A 24,589-nucleotide genomic window follows, 5' to 3' on the forward strand; every position below is an offset into this window, starting at 1 on the left:
AAAGTCCCGGACTTCTCGCCTGTTTGGGAGGCGAATTGGCAGCATGCACGTAACCCGCGTTTCGCCCTATTCAATTGCAGAACAGGCGAAAAAATGCAAATAAGCGAATGCATAACAGGCGGAAAGTACTGAATAGAATAGGGGAATCAGTGTGTACCCCAAAATAAGATGCACTGACACTGGAAATCATTACAGATGTGTACTACTAGGCCTAATAATGTACTTTGTGTCCTTAAGTTGTGTTAAAAGCTTTCTAGAAGCTTTTTTGTAAAAGTGGTGAAGAATGATAGAAAACAGTATTTTTTGTTGAAAATAGTCCAGTCAAGTTTGGGGTACTCGAAAATGGGTGTCAGCATATTTTTGGGTCTCTAAAGTGCACTTTTAAAAAATGTGCAAAAATCCACCTGCTGCATGCAGCAGCAACCCTAAAGACAACTGGCCCATTCATACAGCCACCCAAGAAACCTATTTCGCTAGTTTGTATCCCTGTCCCCCCCACTTTTTTAAATTTTGCCCCAAAAATGTCTTTTTTGGGGTGTTCTGAGGTAATTTGTTTTATTTTTTTGGGCTAATTTGTCCTTTTGGGGGGTCCAAAGGGTTCTGAAGCAATTCCCCACATTTGCACCCCAAAATAGATATTTTGCACTTTTTTCCGCCTGCCATTCACTGGAGAAACTCTTCCACCTGTTACAGAGCATTAAGTTTCCGCTTAGGCGAAATAGTCCTGGAATTGAATTAGGAGATAAGTCGCGGACAGGGGAAAAGCGGCAGTAGGCAAATCTTTTTCGCCAGTTACGGCTTTTCAAGTCTAAATGAATCTGGCTTTAACTGAGACAAAATAAGGTATAATAAAAGCACTCTCCAAGCGGCACAATTTTAAAAAGAATGCAGATCTATAAAAACAAGTTTACTGACAATATAAGAAACATTCAATCCACTCTGAAACAGTCACATATATAATGTAAAAAGCTGGCAGTTGTGGAAGACGAAAGTATAAAATGTATTTGCTGCAAATTCTGCACTTTATTCCGGTAAAGTGAATATACACTGCTCAAAAAAAATAAAGGGAAGACTAAAATAACATCCTAGATCTGAATGAATAAAATATTCTTATTAAATACTTTCTTTACATAGTTGAATGTGCCGACACCAAAATCACACAAAAAATATGATTGAAAATCAAATTTATTAACCCATGGAGGTCTGCTTTTGGAGCCACACTCAAAATTAAAGTGGAAAAACACTTTGATGTAATGTCCTTAAAACAAGTCAAACTGAGGCTCAGTAGTGTGTGTGGCTTCCACGTGCCTGTATGACCTCCCTACAACGCCTGGGCATGCTCCTGATGAGGTGGCGGATGGACTCCTGAGGGATCTCCTCCCAGACCTGGACTAAAGCATCTGCCAACTCCTGGACAGTCTGTGGTGCAACGTGGCGTTGGTGGATGGAGCGAGACATGGCGTCCCAGATGTGCTCAATTGGATTCAGGTCTGGGGAACGGGTGGGCCAGTCCATACCATCAATGCCTTCGTCTTGCAGGAACTGCTCACACAGTCAAGCCACATGAGGTCTAGCATTGTCTTGTATTAGAAGGAACCCAGGGCCAACCACACCAGCATATGGTCTCACAAGGGGTCTGAGGATTTCATCTCGGTACCTAATGGTAGTCAGGCTACCTCTAGCGAGCACATGGAGGGCTGTGCGGCCCCCCAAAGAAATGCCACCCCAAACCATTACTGACCCACTGCCAAACCGGTCATGCTGGAGGATGTAGCAGGCAGCAGAACGTTCTCCTTGACGTCTCCAGATTCTGTCACATGTGCTCAGTGTGAACCTGCTTTCATCTGTGAAGAGCACAGGGCGCCAGTGGCGAATTTACCAATCTTGGTGTTCTCTGGCAAATGCCAAACGTCCTGCACGGTGTTGGGCTGTAAGCACAACCCCCACCTGTGGACGTCAGGCCCTCATACCATCCTCATGGAGTCTGTTTCTGACTGTTTGAGCAGACACATGCACATTTGTGGCCTGCTGGAGGTCATTTTGCAGGGCTCTGGCAGTGCTCCTCCTGTTCCTCCTTGCACAAAGGCGGAGGTAGCGGTCCTGCTGCTTGGTTGTTGCCCTCCTACGGCCTCCTCCACGTCTCCTGATGTACTGGCCTGTCTCTTGGTAGCGCCTCCATGCTCTGGACACTACGCTGACAGACACAGCAAACCTTCTTGCCACAGCTCCCATTGATGTGCCATCCTGGATGAGTTGCACTACCTGAGCCACTTGTGTGGGTTGTAGACTCCGTCTCATGCTACCACTAGAGTGAAAGCACCGCCAGCATTCAAAGTGACCAAAACATCAGCCAAAAAGCATAGGAACTGAGAAGTGGTCTGTGGTCACCACCTGCAGAACCACTCCTTTATTGGGGGTGTCTTGCTAATTGCCTATAAATTCCACCTGTTGTCTATTCCATTTGCACAACAGCATGTGAAACTGATTGTCAATCAATGTTGCTTCCTAAGTGGACAGTTTGATTTCACAGAAGTGTGAATGACTTGGAGTTACATTGTGTTGTTTAAGTGTTCCCTGTATTTTTTTGAGCAGTGTAGGTTGTGGGTTTCTCTGCTGTGGCTTTCATTTATGGACCATCATGCACCACACTATCTACACTTGTATGCATCTGATTACAGTGTAAGGAAAAAACAATACCCACTACACACTGCTGTGCTTTACCACCACTCAGAACACCAATGGAGGAATGCCGGGATGTGAGGCTGCGAATCAAGAACGGCATCTCCACTACAATTTACATAGAAAGAATAAGCTGCAGAAATCGCTTTCTTCTACATCTAGCAAATGCCCTCCTGAAAACACTGTCAGCGCCTAACAGGTCATTGCACATACTCCAGTAATGGTTGCATCTACACCTGAGTAATGGAGATCATATCAATGTAGAGCACAGTTACCATTAGTTTAGGATTGTTATACTAAAACCTAAAAACAGAAACATTTAAGGACAGTGCCGTCTGCATGTGAGCAAGACAGAAATCACACAGACCATGTAATAAGTACCTGACGTATATGATTACCCAACGAGCCAGCACATTGTTCTGACACTGAGAAGATGGCTGCCAGGCAACATTCTCTGTGTTATTTAGGGCATCGGGTAAACCTGTATAATATGCATTATAGCAAGCTCACTACTCACTCTGCCAAAGTGGTCAGAAAGATAGCAGTCAGTATGAGAAAAACAAACTAGTCCATATGAAATCTAAGCATGAGCTCGCACTTCATTTGCCATCAGGAGACAATGGATGTCGGCTTCTCCATTAATATCTCTTATCGTTTGTGTACATTTCATGTGTGTATTGACAGGTTTAATGGATCACCAGTATGCAGATGTTAGGCGCTGTACTGCACAAACAATCACAGAGAATGGGCCGGTTATAATAGGACATCCATAACCTTAAGAAGGGAATTGGTAGCTCAGGACAGAGGTCTCACAGGAACACAGACTTCTGACATAACCATAAATACCAATTTCATAGGAACAGGGGAACAGCTAGGGATGTCTGTCACATTTCCATCAGACTAATAGTATGCACAATGGAACTATATATACAGTATTTAGTTGGGATTTTTATTTTGGATATTTGTTTATTTATATGGCACTACAAGTATTCCGCAGCACCTTACAAAGTACATAAATAAGTGAGCAAGAAACCAGTGACCTACAGTACAGTACAAGACAAGGTTTATGCACATTGCTGCATTAGTGATCATAATGCTGAAATAATCAACAGGGCGTAAGCAACCAAGTGTTAGGTGCCCTAAGACAGGGGCAGAACTATGGGAGACAATGGAGGCGCCTGCCGCCGTGCGCCGGCACTGAAGGGGCACCTCCTCCATTGCCCATTATATATTCACCCCACTTAGGGCTGTAACTATGGGGTCTATTTACTTAGCAGTGTCAGGAGACAGAGTGAAAAGTGATAAGGTGCCAGCCAATCAGCTCCCAACTGTAATTTTTTAAATAGCCTGTGAGATGACAGTTGGGAGCTGATTGGCTGGTACCTTATCACTTTTCACTCTGTCTCCTAACACTGCTTAGTAAATAGATCCCTAAGTCTCCGGAGTGTACCGTCATGGTCACCCAATACATGGCACCTCTACCCGACACCTTAGAAACCACCATACACTAGTGGAGAGCTCCGTATCAGACCATCAGCTGCTGCCTCTGTATATCTATACTGTCTCTACTCATTGGTGTTGCTGCTCCTCTGCAGCTTCTTATGTCAGTGTGAAATATCCGGCGCCCACCTCACCCACAGCTCTCTGTCTCACTCCTCCCTGGCATGCCTATGTTCTGTGTGCAACTACGGGTGTATCTGCTTGCAAAACACTATATTACAGTGTCAGCGACTGTGACGGGGGGGGCACAAAATTATAACTTGCCTCCGGGCATCTGGGATGAACTTACGCCACTGCCCTAAGAGAAGCACAAGAGGGCAGAGGACCCTGCTCGTAAGAGTTTACATTCTAAAGCGGTGGGGCAGACAAACAGGCGAGACACAGATGGGGTAGACAAGGAGGAAGGATAGGTAATATTTACAAACTACTTAATCATATCAGACATTGGGGTAGATGTATGATAGCGGCACTTAACGTGCTGCTATACCACTTACTGCTTCGCCTCTTTACCGAGGCGATGCAGGAAGCACTACCGATGAGATGTAAGAACATCTCATCGGCCGGAGAGGGGGAGCGTTAAATACCCCCTCCGGCGCTGCCCACTAGAGACAGCAGCGCATCAGCCTAGTGCTGATGCCCTGTGTCTCTGTCCCGGCCGGCTCCACTGAGCATGCACGGGATCTCACAAGTATCACGAGATCCCTGCGTGCAGCCCTGGAGCCGGCAGCAGCCCCAGCATGGACAGCGCTGTCTCTGCTGTGGAGATAACGACAGCTAAAGCCGGCCGAACGGTCATGCGGTACGACCGTTCTTACATGGCCCTGCCGCTCGGCGCTGCTATCTTGTAGATAGCAGTGCCGATAATGACAGGGACACATAGCGCCCGTCTTTTACCGCCCAGACCCCCGATCATACATGGGGAGAAGCGGTATCAGCGCACATAACGTGCGCTTATACCGCTTCTGGGCTTCGTACATCTACCCCATTAACATGCACAGTGATTATCCATGACACGCGGGGATCTCACGATACTTGAGAGATCCCGCGCATGCTCAGTGGAGCCGGCCAGGACAGAGACACAGGGCATCGGCACTAGGCTGATGTGCTGCGGTCTCTAACGGGTAGCGCCAGAGGGGGGAGTTATCACTCCCCCCCCCCCCCCCCCGGCCGATGAGAAGTTCTTATATATCATCGGTAGTGCTTCCTGCTGCGCCTCGGTGAAGAGGCGAAGCGTTATAGCGGCACTTAACTTGCTTGCCGCTTTCATACATCTACCCTATTATGTCACAGGTGTAGAACACACACACGTTTCCTTTGCTCCTGCCCTTTATCTTAATCTTTACTGTAAGAAACACAGGAAGAGATCACATTTCAAAGAGATCTTCACAAACCAGAGGCATGATGTAAAGGAAACATTTAATGCTCAAGGAAACAAAAACACAGTGGCTGACCGGATACAAGGATGTATAACGGAGCAAGAGAAGCAGCAACAGCTAATGCTGCCCGATTTCAAAATCTTCTAATCTTGAAAAAAAAATAAAAAAAATTGTAGGATTAATTGTTTTCCATCTGAGCTTAACTCCATCTTAGAAGGTTTAGTAATTGTCTGGATTTCACTTTCTAAGTTTCTTAATATTTCCTCACACTTACAGTAATGTAATAGCAGATGTTTATGCCTAAAGTGGAAGTTGCTTTGTAAACCCAGCATGAAATATTGCCATATATCCTTTGTTACAGAGAGACAGAGCTCAGGAGGTACACACGGGGTTAAAGTGGAAGCAGCTGGTATGGTGTAAGAGGGAAGTGGAAATTGCCTCAGTAGCAAGTTTAAAGTCTAACATATCTGTGCACAGGTCCTAGGACAGCATGGCAGAGCAAAGGACAGTCACATAGGAAAGGCTCAAGAGCGATGACAAAACAGTCATTATCACACACAGTACAAATCACCAGGGTTCAATAACAGTGTCACAATCATTATTCATACAGGGTATGCAAGGCTCTGTGCATATATACCAGGTGCCTGCTGTTATCGCAGCTATATTTTGTGTAATCAATATTTACTATCACTTTTATATGGGCTCACTGATAAACAAATGGTTCACCTTAAGAGAAATTATACACACAGTGATGGATGCATGATTTTTGCACAAGAAAACACATTAGAAATAAAAGAAATTGTATTATGCACACACCAAACAAAAACACAACCCACCCCATAAAAATCAATGTAAATGTAGCCCCCAGAAATTGTAGCGCAATCGTGCTGCATAACAGTGCTCTACTCTTATATAGAAACCAGGTGTTTGTCCGTGATAGCAGAGAGCATCAGATTCCTGTTTCAGCATCATCACTAATAGCAATGGTATAAGGGGGCCCATGGGGTGCAGCCCAGGGCTCCATTACTACTGAGGTGATCAACCACTAAGCAGACCAGTGAGCCAAAATAAGTGTGGGGTAGCAGCTGAGATTGGAACTATGGTAAAATACAGGAATGGGTAGTAAAAGGTCCACTGATATAGCGAGGGGACCCCGATTTAGCGTCCTGCTAGGCTGTTTTAGTGGGGTGCTGCGCCCTGCCCTGTTTAAAAATGCTAAAATGGACACGCACTTTGAGTGACCACACCCCCTTTTCTGATGCCCTGCTCCTGTGCCCCTCTAGAATGAACACTATGATTGGTAGCACTAGCTATGCTATTAATGCAAAGGGCAGTAAACAATAGAAGTACAGTATATAAAGTAGAGTGGGAATGGACTGGGCCGCTAAAGGTGTTGTGCAGTTCTAAATACTCTACATCAGGGGTATTCAACATGCGGCCGCCCAACTGTCGTAGAATTACACATCCCAACATACTCTGCCACAGTTTTAGCATGCCTCAGTAGCAAAACTATGGCAGGTCATAGAGAGCTGCATGTTGAATACCCCCGCTCTATATGTAAGTGACTGTATGAGAGAATTTACTGATGACTGCAGTTAGACACCAACTAATTGGAATATAAAAGTTCTCAAGTCATTCAAACAATTGTAGTGTGGAACTTTGATATTCCTAATAAGACTGCCTGATGTAAGAAAGGAAGATAGTGACATTCCATTACCTATGGCACAGGTTCTCAAACTCGGCCCTCAGGACCCCAAACAGTGCAGGATTTCCAGATCTCACAGAATCACAAGTGAAATAATTAGCTCCCTCTGTAGACCTTTACAATGTGTCAGTGGGTAATGACTGCACCTATGCACCTGCTGGGTGACCTGCAAAATGTGAACTGTGTGGGGATATGAGGACAGAGTTTTAGAACCACTGACCTATGGGATCACTTCGCTTTGTTTTATATCAGAGTATTCTAAGCAGTACTCTGGTATATATAATGGATGCGTTACATACTTTTTCTGGAGGCATAGGGGCTGAGGTAGAGTTGGACATACAGCTGTTTGTGGAGCATGTCTTGCGTGTTTTTGCACTGTGATTGCTCTGAAACCAAGTGTAAATATGGGAGATTCCGAATCGTACGCATTTCAGCCGGATCTGTCTGACTGAAGTGTAACAGCAGTACTGTAAAGTGGCGCTCTCACACAAAGGTAACAGAGGGCATGTCGACAGAATTGTGGGCTATGTAAGGTTGGATGGAGGCGTAAATACATCTGTTTCCAGGCGTATCAAGTATAGACTGCACAAAGTATAGACTAGTACAATTGTGCCCTGCTAATCACGTCAAGTGTAGTGATAAGAGCTGTCTGGCCGCAAAGATCTATACAAATTTACATACCTGCGAATAGAAGCTTATAGTTCTGTGTACGCAATAAGGGAGCATCTAGAATTAATTTGCACTCAACTCTGCATCAGGACCTTGTTTATGTGAATAATAGCTTTCAATGAGTGTTTGAATGTGCTATACCCGTGAATATAGATTTTTTTAATTGACAATACTTTAAAGAAACACTTTTTTTAACTATTGAAAACAGCTGCTATTATATATGTTGGATGCTCTCTCTCTCTCTCCTTTTATCATACAGATTGGGGTTTTTTTGCAACTAGTGCCTCAATCCTTGTTATAGTGTTCTTTCTAAAACTGGATCACACTGTTTATTGCTAACAGTCTGCCAAAATATACACAGATGATTCTTGAAAAAGGGCAGACATTCATTAAACCACAAACACACACAGCAGGTTAGTAAATATTTGATCGGAGCGAAAGTATTTCTCTTTAATTGTTAATGCTGGAAGGTTCTGTTAACGTACATGTTTAACACTTCAACAACTAGACTTCCGTGTCAAAGAAAATAAAAAAGTACTTACGCAATTCTGTTGACAGCGGCATCTTCAACATCGACTAGAAGAGGGAGAAAAAGAGATGATTAGCTGTAAGGAAGTGCTGACATCAGACACTGCCAAATTCTACCTCAATGTGGTCAGATAGCCAGATGCTTTTGAATAGACCAGTAATGCCGAAATTAGGAACTACAAAATAAGTTATATTTCATAAGCAAGAAGTCAAAGGAATTTTAATCAGACATTTTTATACACCATCCCTTCTCGATAGCAAAGGCATTAAGTCAATGCAGATCAGATTACCAGCGCTTTAAATGCTTGCTAACCAAATTCTGGAAAGTGGTAACTACTTAAACTCTAGCCATGCTGTACCTGCGTAATACGGGCAAGGTTAGACAGTGCCTGAGTTAGAAAATGACACATGGCTGATGAAGCTTCTGCGTGTCGTAGTGTTACAGCACTGGAGGGGGTGATTCCTACCGAATAATTGGAATTCCTTGTAGAAAACTCCCAATATTCTGCTAATTGGAGGTAGATGAATGTTAGGCATAAATTGTATCTTAAATGGAATTATATTTTAAAAAGTACTAATGTTACAGTGGTAACTCCAAGTTACCTTTTTTTTTTTTTTTTTTAAACCTACAAATTTATAACTGAACAATTGAATGATATGCAATACTGTTTTGGCGTGGCCGCCTAGTGTTCTATTTATATTACAGACCTGGATGCATGGGCCATGGACGTGTCAACAGGTATCAATAATCCAAATGAACCAGATACCTGGATCCACAAATCCTAGTTCCAGGGCACTGAAATGAAATCTGACAGATCTAGCCCACTGCTTGTCTATAAATAGCACTGCTACAGAGACCTGAAAGTAGAACATAGTATTGCACCAAGGTGGGGGAAGGAAAACTCTGGTTTGGATACAGTAAGAATAGTATCCAAGGCATGTCTGCGATTACATAAAATGAATCATTTAGGGGCCTATGTATTAACAATCACTGCACTGCCGCGATTATTAAGGATCCGTATCGCAGGGGATATTTTAATTTTTAATGAAAATATCCCTCCTATGTACAAAGGGGAACTCACAGGGACAGCATTGTGGTAACTTCTGAATAGCGAGTTTTATCCGCGGAAAATTCCAGAAGTCTCACACGTTTTGGTTTTTGGCGTTTGGGGACAGCGATTTACAATGCTAATTGGCATTTAGCCAGAGATTTCTGGGAAATCTCCTGCATTGTGCTACAATATAGAACATTATGCTGAAACTACAGTATCTACATAATTGTATGTAAAAAAAAAAAAAAAACTTGATACACCCTTAAACCCTAGTAAAAATGAGGAGGATCTAAGAAATCATAAAGGCTAATAAGAAGGTTGAATGGTCAGACATTGATTTATAATCATTTTTAGTGATACACAGTTTAAGCAAAAGACTGTTGTCTATTAGCAAGAAATGTAATCTGGAGTAGAAAATGTGGACTGAAAATAATAAAAGTAAGCTCACTGTAGCCGATTTAAGTACCTCTACCTGTCCATCACTATGTGATTAGAGCACAGCTTCCTAAAAGTCTTCTTTAAGTGTCCGGGTTAAGGGATTGTGGGCACAAGGTGCAATGTGATGAGTAGATAACTAATAAGGATCCAGCAGGTCAGGGTATAGATGTAAATAAAGATTTCTGAGAAAGGGATCAAGCTTGGTCCTGTATCAGGGACTCGGGTACGCCTCTAATCTGCAGATTGTATCAACCGGTGTATTCTCAAGGTCTTCCCATCTGTTAGACAGGTGATCATTTCACTATGGAGGTAGCAGATGCCCGTATCAGTTTATAATTAAGCTAATTTTTCCAACTAATGAAAGCTTGGAGAGTGATAAAATTGTGAAAGCTAAAGTACCAACCAATCGACTCCTGTCATTTTTCAAACACAGCCAGTAAAAAGACAGTTAGGAGCGGATGGGATGCTTCTTTTTCTCTCACAATTTTCTCTCTCTCCAAGCTTTCATGAATACCCCCCTTAGTCCATATACTGAGTAGTAATCTTGCTTTCCAGTCTGTAATCAGTGTGTATTTCAATGGTATAGTAAATCATTGGTTGTTGCTTATGCGACTCCTTCCACAACTATAGTGAGATGGTGGGAGTAGTTAGATTGAGGGTATAAGATGCCCTACACAGCCTAATTCAGGCATTAATTATATGGTCCAGATTCCCCGTTCGACGAACCAATGCCATCAATGATCGTTGACGCACCTGGTAAAAAACAGCATGTTAAACATCCCCGACTCGCTGATCCCGATCATCTTGTTTGGGATCAGCGAATCAAGGATATCCACATGTTGGATTTCCAGACGTCGGTAGAACGAGAAACAGAGGCAGTCCATTGCAGATGTATGGGCCCCATGAGTCTTGGGTCGTTACTTGACACTTTGTGAAGTGATCTTTGGCACTTCTGTGCATGAAGTCAAGTCTCCTGCTATTTGCAACTCTGTATATGGGTCAAATAATATCAATGTTGCGCTAATTCTGAATAGGCTGGGGGAGAGTTCAATGCCAAGGCAGGGGAGCAGATGGTCGAAATGCCGACCGCAGGCTTCCCGACTGTCTAATCCCGGCAAGGTACTAATGACATGGGGCGAAATCCCGGATGCCTGTCATTTGACCTACGCTGGGAGCCCGACATACCGAACGAAGGCAAGCTGGGTGCGGACAGCCGTGGGGGGTGGTGAGGGTTAGGTTTTAGGGCTCTGGGGGGTACTTAGGGTTAGGGCACCCCCCTGGTAGACTTAGGGTTAGGCTGCGGGGAAGAGGGGGGGGGTTAGATTTAGGCACTTGTGGAGGGGGAGGTTAGGGGGGAGTAAGGTTAGCAATACTTACCTTAATTAACAATCGTGATTTTCTCCCTTGCCGGGCTGCCGCTGTCGGGATTAGAACGGCCGGCGGTATTACATACTGATTCCCAAGGCAGCTTTCACTATTGAAATGAGGCCACAAGCACCATGAATAGTTGTAAAGGTAATAATTTATGTATTTTCTCATTAGTGAATTGTGAAAAGGTTCTGGAATATTTTTTATAATATTTACTTGTATTTTACATGGTGTACAATACTTTGTGGATGAGTGCTGCAAAAGCCTACTTCAATTTATTTCAAATAATAAATGCAGCAACTAAATGAACTAGGTGCCCATGGTTCAAATATTTTTCAAAGCCCTCTATATTGTACAACATGAGGCATAGTACTGAACCATCATCACTTTACAAAGGGTTAAGTAAGGCACTGATAACACTTGCAAATTAAATAGCTGTGGAACTGCACATATTACTCAGCATATCTGGCAGACAGTAAATGTGATTTACAAAATGGCACAGTGTAAATGTTACAGAGGTCTAGTTGTGGGTCATACCTCTATTTCTATGGAACAAGGCATAGATGCCGCACTTTAGTAAATTATTCAGTGTATGCAAACTGAACGGTGTGTTCAATAATGATGATCCTGGTGTTTGGCAAACAGGAAAGTACTGAAGCAGGGAGCAGGTTAGATGCTCAGCCTGTTTAGCAGCTAGTCACCAGGCGGTGATGGACATAAGAGGAGGTATTCACACACGCACACAGGGGGGGGGGGTTCTGAGTACCCAGAACCCCCCCCCTGCCCGCCGATCAGTAAGTGTAATGCGGACCGCAGTGAGTGCGGTCCGCACTACATGGTAACAAGCAAAACTGTGGCTAGATGTTTTTTCATTGGTACGGTAACCAAGGATTTGGAAACCCACTGGTATTACTAAACCTCTTTCTTGCAAAGACAGCAACAGGATTCCCTTACTGCTACACATCATAGGATCTAACAGGAATACTGCATGATTCTCAAAAGACAAAGTACATTTAAAAACAGTTATACACTTGTTAATAAAGTGGCACCCCACCTGCCTCGAAATGTCATTATATTACACATAATCTATTTAAAATATTACTGAAAAATGTGTCAAATTATTCATAAGCTGGATGCATTTAATTTGACCCTTTCTTAGCTGCCATATACATTTTACAGTATGAAAGCCCTCTTTACTCAGATAGGGCAGAACGCTCCATATAGGTCACTAAAGCATCACAAGCAGGCTTCATGTGCATTACCCTCCACAATCTGAAAAAGAAAAAAACCCAACGCTGACCAGCGCACTCACCGGTGGTGAAATCAGCATGCTTCTTAAATTTTGTGATGATCATGTAGGAAAGGAGGTAGAGAGAGGAGAACAGCAAGCTGCAGATCTGCCAACAGAAAAGAAGGAATTGTGACATTATTTTCCTGCTTCCAATGCCAAACACCTCTAAGGCAAAATAATGTCAAATGTAAGTAAATATACAACACTACATTGGGAGGGTGGGGAATAGGTTTTTTTTTTTTTTTTTTTTAAATACGGTTTTCATTTTAAAACCCGTTTTGTCGTGAAACTCTCGCTCTATTATTTCCTTTAGTGCATATTCGTAACCTCATCATTCAGAGCTCATTCACACATGAGCTGGGTAAATAGAAAAAAATAAGCCTAATGTGTGCTTTAATACCCCCTTCCATTGTACGATCATGAATACAATCAACCACTTACACATGAGAAACATGGCACTTAAATGCAAATATTTCAGAATAGAAAGGTGTGAACATCTGGCCAGAATTGTCCATGGTAACAGAAGCAACACTGTCTCAAATCACATCCACATTCAATGCAGGAGGTACCAGACGCATATCCAGCAGGTCAGTGCAGCGTTCTATAGCTTCCATAAGATATGGGAGGAGAAGACCCCACCAGAGTGCCACTGTTAACGCTACGACACCGGACACAGTTGGGCTCGTGATGTCGTTAACTGGGAGGACTGGCAACATGTGGCGTGGCCTGATGAGACATGGTTCCAGTTGTTTCAGGCTGATGGTAGGGTACAGGTGTGGCGCAGACCCGATAAGATCATGGACCCAGTTGTCAACAAGGCACTGTGCAGGCTAGTGGTAGTTCCAGAATGGTGTAGGATCTGTTCATACGGCAAGGGTTGGGTCCACTGGTCCGTTTGAACAAGTCATTGACCGTTGCATTGCTTGATGACCATTTGCAGCCCTTCATGGACTGCATGTACCCCCATGGAACATTCCAGCAGGATAATGCATGGTGTCCAGATTTGGTTCGAGGAGCATCCTGAAGATTTCTGACGAATAGTTTGGCCACCAATCACCGGAACGTGTGGGACATGGTGAAGGAGGTCCATTTGCACCCAAGATCCTGCAACTAAAAATATCAGGGAGCTGTGGGAAGCTATCCAGACAGCATCAACATCTCTCCAGAGGAATCGATGCCACGTCGAGTGGCTGGACTTCACAAGCCTAGAAGGGGTCCTACACGATACTAGGCATCTATCCGGCGCTCGGGATCCCAGCGCTCAGAATCCTGAAGCCGGCATCCTCCACAGGGTTAGGATTCCGACAACTGTCGGTCAGTATCCTAACACTCCCTCTCGGCTGCCTAAATCTAACCCTCCCCCTTAGTGCCTAACCCCGGTACTTGCCGTCGGGATGCTGGCACCGATATTCTAAGCGCTGGCATCCCGACTGTTGGTATTGTGACCGCATCCCTCTACACAACTGTATCACAACCTGAGAGATCAGCTTGATACAGAAAGAAACAGCTAACAATTCTTTACTCAGGTGCTGTTGTGTAGAATAACATTGTGTAGATATTTCTTATTCCTGGAGTGCGTTGAATATTTCTGTGTACACATGCACACTTTATTTTACGATTGGCTACTACTCCCTATGTATGAAAATGATTTTTTTATTTAGCTAATAAGCCTCATATGATGAAACAGTACTTTGTGCAATACTATGATGGCAGCAACACACGTAGTCACTCTGTATTCACCACAACACAAACCCCCAGCTGATTGAGCTAAGAGCATATTTTACCCATCCAGACAAAGTTTATTTAGGGACATACGGAAAGCACAGTGATGTATTGCAGTCCTAGCATATAAATTTAAAGTATGTTTATTATAAACGAAGCCACTGGTTCTCAAACTCGGTCCTCAGGACCCCACACAAGTCACATTTCCCAGGTCACCCAGCAGGTGCACGGGTGAATTCATTACTCACTGACATTTTAAGAAATCCACAGGTGGAGCCAATTATTTCACTTGTGATTCTGTGAGGAGGCCTGGAAAACATGCACTGTTTAGGGTCCCGAGGACAGAGTTTTGAGAATCTGCGGTTTAAAGGATAAACAATATATTTCTAATGTCCCTTTGTGTTACCAGTGAACATCCAAATGTTAATACATATCATTTCTATACAATAAAATTAGCTACAGCAGTGTTTCAAATAGTGTTGAGTTATAAATATAAAACTAGTGTTTTCTGTATAGAAGTGTAATGTCTTCAGAGGCCACTTACTAAATTGTGGTAAGAGCTGGCAACACAGAACCTGAAGCAATTCATACAAACACTAGCTCAGAGGTAAAAATCATTAAAATTCCAGGCTCATCACAAAGTGCTGGGGATGTGCACGCTTCAGGGGGATTAGAGCACAGGCAGAGAAGTACTAGGAATGCTGTGACCTCTAGCTGTCTGAGCACTAAACACAGCAATGCAGCAACACACAGACCAATGGGAAAATGCACAGCTCCCAACCCCTTCACAACATCCAGTGTGTTTCCTCTGTTCCATTCTTATTGATATCAAGCAACTACCTGTATAATTCTGGTTAAGTGTAGTTGCTATTACTCTTCATGGCATCCAAAATGTAACCCAAATATTCTCTTATTGATACCTGTTTAAAACAGGTAAAAAAAATCTGATCAGAAGGATTGGGGCTCCTATTTACAACACACATTTACAAGTTTAAAATGATAATTTTGTATACAGACCCTTTTGACGATGAGGAATTATAGGAGCGTCTGGTGGTTTTGAAAAATAGAACATAATGCACAAGGTATGCAGAGAATCTGGCAAATCAGCAATAATGACGACTTCCTGCATGAAACAGAACTGAAGACTAATACCGCTTCTACACTAATGTCCCAGGTCTGACAAGGTTCCAAAAAAGGTCAGACCTGGAACACACTCAATTCAGACTGCGGTGCCGACCTGGGTTATTCCCGGGTCGGCACCATTCACACTGCACTCAGGTGCAGTGGAACTAGTCTGCCAAGCACCGGAAAATCCAGAATTCACCATCCTGTACACGGAACCCGGGACGGACAACCCGGGTTACCCAGGTTGTTCCTGTGTTAAACCTTGCAGACTACATGGGTTGGATTGCTAGATCACTGAGCCCGGGAATCTAATCCTGGCCCCTTTTACACCTAGCAGCAACCTGGGTTTTAGCTGTGGTGTAAAAGGGGTATTATTCTGAATGCAAGGAACAACCATTGGAGTAGTATTAAATGGGAGCATATATACGAAAAGGTGTCCAGCTTCCATTTCGTCTCCGCACCATTATTCTAGACTACATGTTCTGAACTGTCTGGTAAACAACACTTCATGACACTGGCACTACCTCGGTTATCGTCTTTCAGTTACTTGGTTCAAATTAAGGAACACACAATAAAATTTGGGCGCAGTAAATAAATTACTTAGACACATTTGCTATATATAAAGCTCTACTGATCTCCTGTTTATATTATTTGCCTTAATAGTAACTGAATTACTTCAACTAGAACAATTATCACATTTCTAGAGGATTATACACAACCTCACAGAGAAGAGTGCATACACTTTTACAAAATAAAATTAGATATTAATTTAATCATTTGACTGCATTAAATGTATACAATTCAAAAAGATGGAAAAATCCATACGAAGTATGAAGCACAAAATAAATACCAGTTAAAATGCCATTGGCCGTATTAAGTAATATCTCTGCAGTCAGATTTATACTTGCAATTCCAACTTTGGACCGAATTAAATGAGGCGAAACGCAAATCGGCGAAAACTTTTTGCCTGTTTTACACTTCTCGCCCTATTCAATTCCAGGACATTTTCGCTTGCGCAAAACCTCCATAGGCAAAAACAGGTAAATAAGTTTCTCCACCCAGAGACATGCGAAATTAGGTGCAAAAATCTCTATTTTGGGGTACAAATGTGGGCACTTCATTCAGAACCCTTTTACCCTCCCCAAATGACTAAGAAGGCAAAGGCAGTGTTGGAAAATGGGTAAAGAAAAAAGTAGTGGGCCTGGTATTTTGGGGGGCTATAAGGTTGAGAGAGGTGTTTTTAGGATTGCAGGTGGCTGCAGCAGGTGTATTTTTAGATTTTTTAAATCTTCACTTTAGAGACACCAAAATATACTAGTGACCAGTTACATGTACCCCAAAATTTAACTACTGTACTTATTTTTCTCAAAAGACATTGCTTTATATAATTTTTCCACACTTATGCAAATATGAATATAACAGCCCTTTGACAAATATAAGATCAGTAAATACTTTTATTAGGGCTATTAATACTCTGTCCTTTTGCTAGTTTCGCTATTCACTACATTCACCTATCCGCATTTTCACCTGTTTTGAAATTAAATAGGGCAAAACACGGGGATGCACATGGAGAAAACATTGTACCCAAACAGGCTAATGAGGCAAAAACATTGCGCTTTTCTCCGACCTCGGCTTTTCACGTTTAATTGAATCCGCCCCTTAATGGCAATTGATTGTTCCAAAGCAAGTGCTGATTTACAGTTGGAATTTCAATGCCAAAAATTCACCCAAATAAATAGCAACTCCAAAGTCACACCAATCATCCAAAAATGCTTATTATATAACACTGTAGTTCCTTGTTAATTAATTATAACATACCAGAAAATCCACAAACTGTGGGATGCAGGTAATTGCCAGGCTTTCCCTGCTGATAATTTTACCCAGCCATGTGCTGGCAGTTGTTGTAGTCCTTGCAGGGCAGTGGGAGGGAGGAGGGTGCACCACTGTCTTATACAAGGTAAATGATCCGTTCCCCTGGGATCTGCAGCAGACTTGTACAAAATGTTTCCACAGTGTTTAGGATTTGGTAGTTCAAATTACAAATTTAAAGGGGACCCAAAAGAAAAGCAAATTAAGTCACATTTCAATTACAGCATTCAGCACTCCGCTCACCAACAGTAATATAAAAAGAATGACAGCATAGGGCAAGTACAAGCCTTATCCAGCACTTACTATGGGGTAATCACTGCTAATAGGGCACCAGTGCAATTAGAGGTAGGGAAAACAGTTTGGTTGGCCTACACAATCCATTATTTTAGACATTGTTCCTGTTTGTCAGATCTGAAATGTCATTTGTAGTTTGCAACAATATAAGGAAATAGCATTTTTTTAAATTCTCTTATTGTATAGTAGCAAAGAACCTAAAAAGGCGCTTCTTGGTTATTTCACCATTTACAGGAGCGCACATTGACCCGGGTCTGGCGTCTGTCTAAAAGGTTCAATCCTGGTTGTAATCAGGGTTTTCCTAGGACTTGCAACATGTCGACCCGGCTCATGTCTGAAAAAACTGGATTGGCCGGGTACAGGAGCGCTTGGTTATGATATCATCTCCAAGCGCCCACTGAATGCCTGAAGCCCTGGGTCACTGGAAGACCCGGGTCCGGTATGAAGGGCGACAAACCGGGAATAACCCAGGTCATCACACATGTGTGAAAGGGATAACCCCGGCTTCAACCTGTGCTTAGTGTCCTGGGTCCGAGCCAGGTTGACGCTGGGATTTTATGTCTTAAATGGGTACAACATATAACATTGAGCTGATGCTAGAATCAAAATTCAACTATTCAAAAAAGTAAAGGCCAGTGTGCACAGGTTTTATGAAGCTCCAGGCAGAATCTTATGCAACTTCATAAAAAACATAGAAATTGAAAGCAGATAAGAACCACTTTGCTAATTAAAATTTCCACCTAAATTGGCTGAGACACGCCACTTTTACATGAAAACTGCTTATCGTGCAATCCTATCAGCCATGACTTTTTGCGAGTGCGAATTCTCCATGCCACTTACCGTGAAAAGTTTTTCACCACCTCCTTAGGTAAAAAGTTGTGCAAAACCCCTATTTTTGGTTAAAAATGTTGGGACTTGGTTCAGAACTACTGAAACAGCCTCCTAATGGACTGATTAGGCAAAAATATTTTTTAATTCGCTTAATTTGGCCAATAATGACAATCAATAATAGAAAGTGCTGAAAATGGGTTAATTAATGGAGGTACAGCACAGTGGGACAGGTGTTTTTAAGTTTGCAGGTGGGTCTTAGAGGCGTATTTTGAAGATTTTATAAGTGTCTTTAAAAAATAGATACATAATTTCTTATATATACACTAAATACTTGCAATGCCGGGTTGCACTCGGGATTTTGTACACAAGTCCATCCCGAGGACGACCCAGTGGAGAACCCTTTCAGACTGGCTGCCTGACCCGGCTTATTGCCGGATGGATGACGTCAACGCCATCACGTGCTGAGCTGGAGCTTGGAGATGAGATCATCTCCAAGCGCCAGCTCTTCCAATGCTGTTAACGAGTTCACACTGTATTCGCGAGCCGGGTTGAACCCGTGTTCAAGCCCGCTAGTGACCAGGGTTGAAATGTCAAGTCGCTCGATGCTGCTTATTTCAACCTGGCCCTCTCACACTGCACAGTAACCCAGGTTGCTGCGCGTTCATGTGCAAGAACCTGAGTTATTGCTGGCAGTGTAAAAGGAGTATTAAAGCCATTTTAATATACCCCTGATTTAAAAATAACATTTATTTAGCCAAAAAAAAAAAAAAACACTTACGTTCGTTCAATCATTGATTGTTTTAGAAACATGCATAGAACAGCCATTTGACACATTTTAAGAATCCCAAATACTTTTATTATGGCCACGAATACGCCTCTATATTGTTATCCAAAGTTAACATGCGTTAAATTATTGCATTATAACAGCTAATTTAATCCTCCCTTATTTTGTCCCTTTAGGGTTCAATATATAGATTATTATTATTTGAGTCATTAAATCAAACCCTAGATCGGATTCCCAGACATGCTTTTTTTTTTCTCTTAGGCAAAATCTAGAATCTTGCATCTAATTTGCAAAATGTAAGCTTTATGTTAAATTTAATTAGAGTAATTCTACATAGTGTTCACTCTAGGTCCAGCGTCAGAGCCAGAGAAAGGGGACTTGTGTGCGCACCCGAAGAGGGGGCATGGCTAAGGAAAAGGGGGCATGTCTTGATTATGCATCCCCTTTTTGTCACTTCTGGGGGCGTGCCCGACACTTACAGACATGCTGGGCAGCCCCCAAGCTCTGCGGTCACTGTGAATGGATCCCGAGCACATTCACCCGGCATAAAGTCACCGGAAGTGACCGCTGCACCACTGCATTCCCCACCCGTGGGACACTGCGGCCCGCAAGAGTGGACAGAACCCGCAGGCTGTTTCAATAGGACGCCGCGCTGGAGGGAAAAGTGCTTTCTGCTCTTTAGAAATAGGGCAGGGTGTGGCACCCCGCTGAAACAGCCTAGCTGGCATGCTATCTACGTGTGTGTGGTGCAGGGTGACATTATGCATAAGATAAAGTATAACTCATTCAGTCTGCAATGGTATTTTGTGCATATAGACTATGAAATGGGCTCTCAAGTGAACGGTCGTGTCATACAATAAGCAACATCACAACCATGGCAAAATATATGCACAGATTTCAATGTTGAATGTGGGCCCTAAAGCAGATTGGAGTAAATATGCACAACATGCTTTTATGACCAATATATGGTTTTACATTCATTGCAAATTTAGTGCTGGTACTAGAGCTAATGCAACTATGGGCCGGATTCAGAGATGGACGCTAATGCGATTTTTCTCGCAGATCGAGTGATTGTTTGCCATCGCGCATTCGCAGTGATCGCATTGCGATTACGGACGCACAGAGGATCTCATCACAAAGTGACTGACAGGTTGTCAGCGTTTGGGGGGTGGTAACGAGAAGTGGTCACAAAAATGCAGGCGTGTCTGCCCGTTTAAACGTTGTTACAGGCTGTATTAATTAGCCACTGCAAGTTCACACGCAGTTCTGTATGTCAGAAGAGCTCCCAAGGCTTGCGGCAAGTCAGACCTTCCGCAAGGGTAAGGTGGCCGCCGATGCGTAAATATCGGTAACAATCACTCGCAGGTATGGTCTTTATACTCGGGTCATCTTTGCTTACATTAGCACATTTTCACTGATGTGCTGCATATGAAATCGCAGCTACGATCGCACTAACGTCAGTCGCTGAATCAGACACTGAATGCGCACTCACAAGTACACATGCCTGTCTAAGCCATGTCATGGAAAGGAACACCATGCTAATTCAGCCACACCATTAAATGATACCAGCAACTGAGACTAGAGTCTTTGTTGGACTGTTGGGATTATATGTAAAGCAGCACATGAAGATATGGTATCTGGTCAGAATGTAGAAACAAATATCAACATGTATGTGAATGTCGGCATCCCCAAAATGTTGACATTTTAGTGCCACTGCAGAGGTTCCCAAACGCAGTCCTCAAGGCACCCTAAAGGTGCGTATTCACTACACAAGACTGGAATGACTGTACGATTACAACATTGTAATCGTACATCATCCTGTGCACTGGATAATGTGCCCACACTGAACGATACATCGTTCAGTGTGGCCACTCTCCCTCATCCCCGAACATGCACAACCTAGTCGGGTTGGCCTGCATGTTCAGGCTAGGACAAACACTGACAACGACCAGCGGGAGCACGCATTGCTGGTCGTTGCCGGCATAATTGCTGCACGATTAATGAGCGATTGAATAATAATGTCGTAATCGTTAAAATCACTAATTTTTCTTATTTAGTGGATACGTGCCTTAATAGTTTAGGTTTTAGAGATATCCATGGTTGAGCACAGGTGGTTAAATCAAATTGACTGAGGTACTAATTAAGTCACCTGTGGTCAACATGGATATCCTTAAAACCTGGCCTGTTAGGGTGCCTTGAGGACAGAGTTTGGGAACCTCTATGCTACTGTATATTTAGGTTTACACTTAAATAGTCAAAAAAACAGTATGTCAACATAATGGGCTCGATTTAATTGAATGTGAATTAAATAGCGCCGGGAGGGAGCTCCCGAAGCTATTCAATTCAGTGCGCTGTTCTTCTAGCACCTCTGCAACGGTGCGAGCAGATATCCAACAAAAGTACAGGCGCGATGCTGTTTTCTGCCCTTATCGTGGCGGAAACAGCATTGCGCTGGGCAGTTTAGCCAGAGAATGCCTGTTCTCGCGACTAAACACTCTGTTTAAGGCAAGCGAGCACAGGCATTCTCCGGCCTAACAGAGCACTGAATTGAATAGCTCCAGGAGCTCCCTCCCGGCACTATTTAATTTGCGTTCAATTGAATCGAGCCCAATGAACATTTTAACATTCTGTCGACGTCACACCGAAAAAAGATACTGTATCATAAGCTCTAACAAAATATTTTGATCTACATATTTCATAAAAAAAAAAGCATGACTGTTTTTGTCTTGCTTGTGATAACAAAAACAAAATGATTTATATTCTGTATGCATATACCAATAAGCGAGACAAGTGCTATATATATATATGTATAAATGAACCTAACAAGGCAATTAGGGTGTGCAAAGGTATGACTGAGTGACGTACATAGAAGATCCTATAGTTGCTCATTGCTTTATAACACCTTGGTGCACCAATAGCATAGTAATAAGGACAGAATAAGCACATAGATCTAAGATAACATGTAGCTTATTATTAACCTTTATAGCGCCACCATATTACGCTGCTTTACAGATAATGTTTAATCCTTCAAATTAGTCCCTGACCCCAGTGGAGCTTACAGTTTAAATTATTTGCCACACACACAAAACTATAGATGCTGTAGCGCCTGCATTTACATATGAGATAAGTAACTTTGTCATTGTATGGATTGGCCACCTTCAACATCAGTAAAAATACAACTCAAATATGCCAATAAGCATGTATGGTTATTACAAAGTAATAAAAACCTGGGGCCTAGTGCACGTGAAGCATTAAGGGTATCAAGAAAGGCCTCTCTCAAACAAAAATCTGACATTATACATAACATGATAAACTACAAAAGCATCAGCAGTGTTTTACAGAGATAAGCATTACTGTACTTGTGCTATTTACATGCTAATGCTGCAACCTTTTTTAACCTCCGAATGGTGAACGTCAGAGATATCTGTCTAAGCCCGATTGCGTAAATAGGAGTATCTAGCTGTCAAACTAAACTTCTCACACGAACACTGTGGCATGGCTCAATGCAGGATGCAGATAAACACACCATAACAACTGTGCGGAAATAAAACCACACCATAACAAGTGTGCGGAAATAAAACAGGAGGACCCACCACAGCAGTGTGCAAAATGCACAGACGGCCTTAGGATATAATGTACTTTTGTAGTTTAGCACAATCCTGCCATTTGTGTAAATGAGCACATATTTCAGTTACAGTGCATCATTATAAATATCAAAATGAATCTCTGGAAATTGTATTACCAAACATTCCAGTGCATAAATGTTGGAAAACCACCTGTGCCAAAACTTGCATTACACAGCGTTTGACAATTCATTGTTTGCTCTCACTTTTATAGAAGTAGTGAGGATGTTAATAACCAATCATGGTTACAGTAGTAAATCTTAGGCAGAAATATTTTCATGTAAAATATGTGCTGTCTATAATAGAGATGTAAGTAACAGTCATGTCACCTAGCAGGTATAACAACAGCTGGAGCCATCACATCTGCCTGATAGCTGTGTTACAGGAGGACTACATGGGAGAGTACTCAGGCTGCAGTGGCCTGAGGCTGTATCTCACTCCTGACAGTGCAGCACTTCCCCCACCTCACATTCTGGGAACTGCAGGGAAAGGGAGTAAATTATATAGACCCTGGGGCCTGGGCCCACCCTATAACACTGGTCAGTCTCTGGACCCTTGTGGGCCATATAACAATGGTCAGTCCCTGTAATACTAACATCATTATCTACAGTTTCACCTAGTTGGCTAGCTCTGTACACCATAACCGAAGAGGTAATGTTATGTCCCATAGCAAGGTAAGCCACATGCACTAAAAGTCCCAGAATGCTCTCCCAATGACCATCAGCTGGGGATGCGTTACTCTACCCTACGGCAACACAGGGATTATTCCCCAAGCGCCCCCCGCGTCCGAAACATAGTGACCCGCATCACCATCTCAGCCGCAAACCCGAGGCACTGGTTATCACGTTCCCAGCCAGAACTACCCGCACTCACAATGCATTCCCGGACCCACTCGTGGAAAAGCTGCTCTTTAAGCGACACATCTTGATCCACTTCCATTCTCCGACAGCATGGCGGCCCCTGAGCTGGTGTCACACCTGGGGGAGATCGGAGACGGGGAACCCAGTGTCGCCCTCACTCGACCTATGCTGTCTCAGCCACAAGCCTGCTGCACCTCGGAGCCAGCTCTGTATCTGGTTACATGGCAGCCTCTGCTTCGGCCTCACAGGCCCTCCCACTCCTCCGCCTATGGGATAGGCCGGAGAGGGGCACTTCAATGTGATTGGTGGATGGCGGCGGTGACGCGGGCAGTAACGGTTGGCCATTGTATCTGAGGGGCTGGAAAAGAGATGCGTCAGTCAGCGACTGTGTCTATTCCTTATCTACATAATACTGTATTATTAATACAGCAGACAGATGGCTAGCTATAGCTAGTAGCTACCTACTATAGGTACTTACCTTGCTGTGTTTGTGTGGGATTGTCGCTATAAAGCAGCAGTTCCACACAGAAGATGAAGTGTAATTTCTTTACATTCCAAGTTAAGCACCGTTTCAGCATGTATTAGATAAACATTTTATTTATTTTTATTTTATCAATAATATTTATAGAATATTTTAGGGAAAGGGGTACAGAAGAAAGACAGAAAGGGAAAAGGGACAAGGGGAAGGGATACAGAAAATCATATACACATAATATAATACAAGACAAAAAGTATCCGGCTGGTAAGTATATTAAACCCTCCCCTCTACCCCCCATAACCCTGACCTTCCCTTGGGGGTGCCTACCTCTAAGACTCCGTGGCTGGTGCCTAGCCCTAACCCCCCTCCCTGCACCCTAAACCTAACCCCGAGGGAG

General features: G+C 43.1%; 1 protein-coding gene across 2 annotated transcripts in view; it reads right to left on the reverse strand.

The window, feature by feature from the left end:
* The window catches only part of LMBR1L (limb development membrane protein 1 like), a 59,311-nt gene extending 35,351 nt beyond the window's left edge, over positions 1 to 23,960 (reverse strand). Inside the window, exons 1-3 of one of the 2 annotated variants that reach the window (XM_088448615.1) lie at positions 23,728 to 23,960; positions 12,628 to 12,712; positions 8,472 to 8,505 (exon numbers count right to left, since the gene is read on the reverse strand). In XM_088448615.1, the coding sequence (XP_088304741.1) occupies positions 8,472 to 8,505; positions 12,628 to 12,712; positions 23,728 to 23,793 (185 nt within the window). In that variant the 5' untranslated portion in view covers positions 23,794 to 23,960. The remainder of the gene's footprint in view (positions 1 to 8,471; positions 8,506 to 12,627; positions 12,713 to 23,727) is intronic. The other variant, XM_088448692.1, reaches the window with a different exon arrangement.
* Between the last annotated feature and the right edge of the window lie 629 nt (positions 23,961 to 24,589).

This window comes from Taudactylus pleione, unplaced genomic scaffold (assembly GCF_031769625.1).
Source record: "Taudactylus pleione unplaced genomic scaffold, aTauple2 ptg000005l, whole genome shotgun sequence".
Lineage (NCBI taxonomy): Eukaryota > Metazoa > Chordata > Amphibia > Anura > Myobatrachidae > Taudactylus > Taudactylus pleione.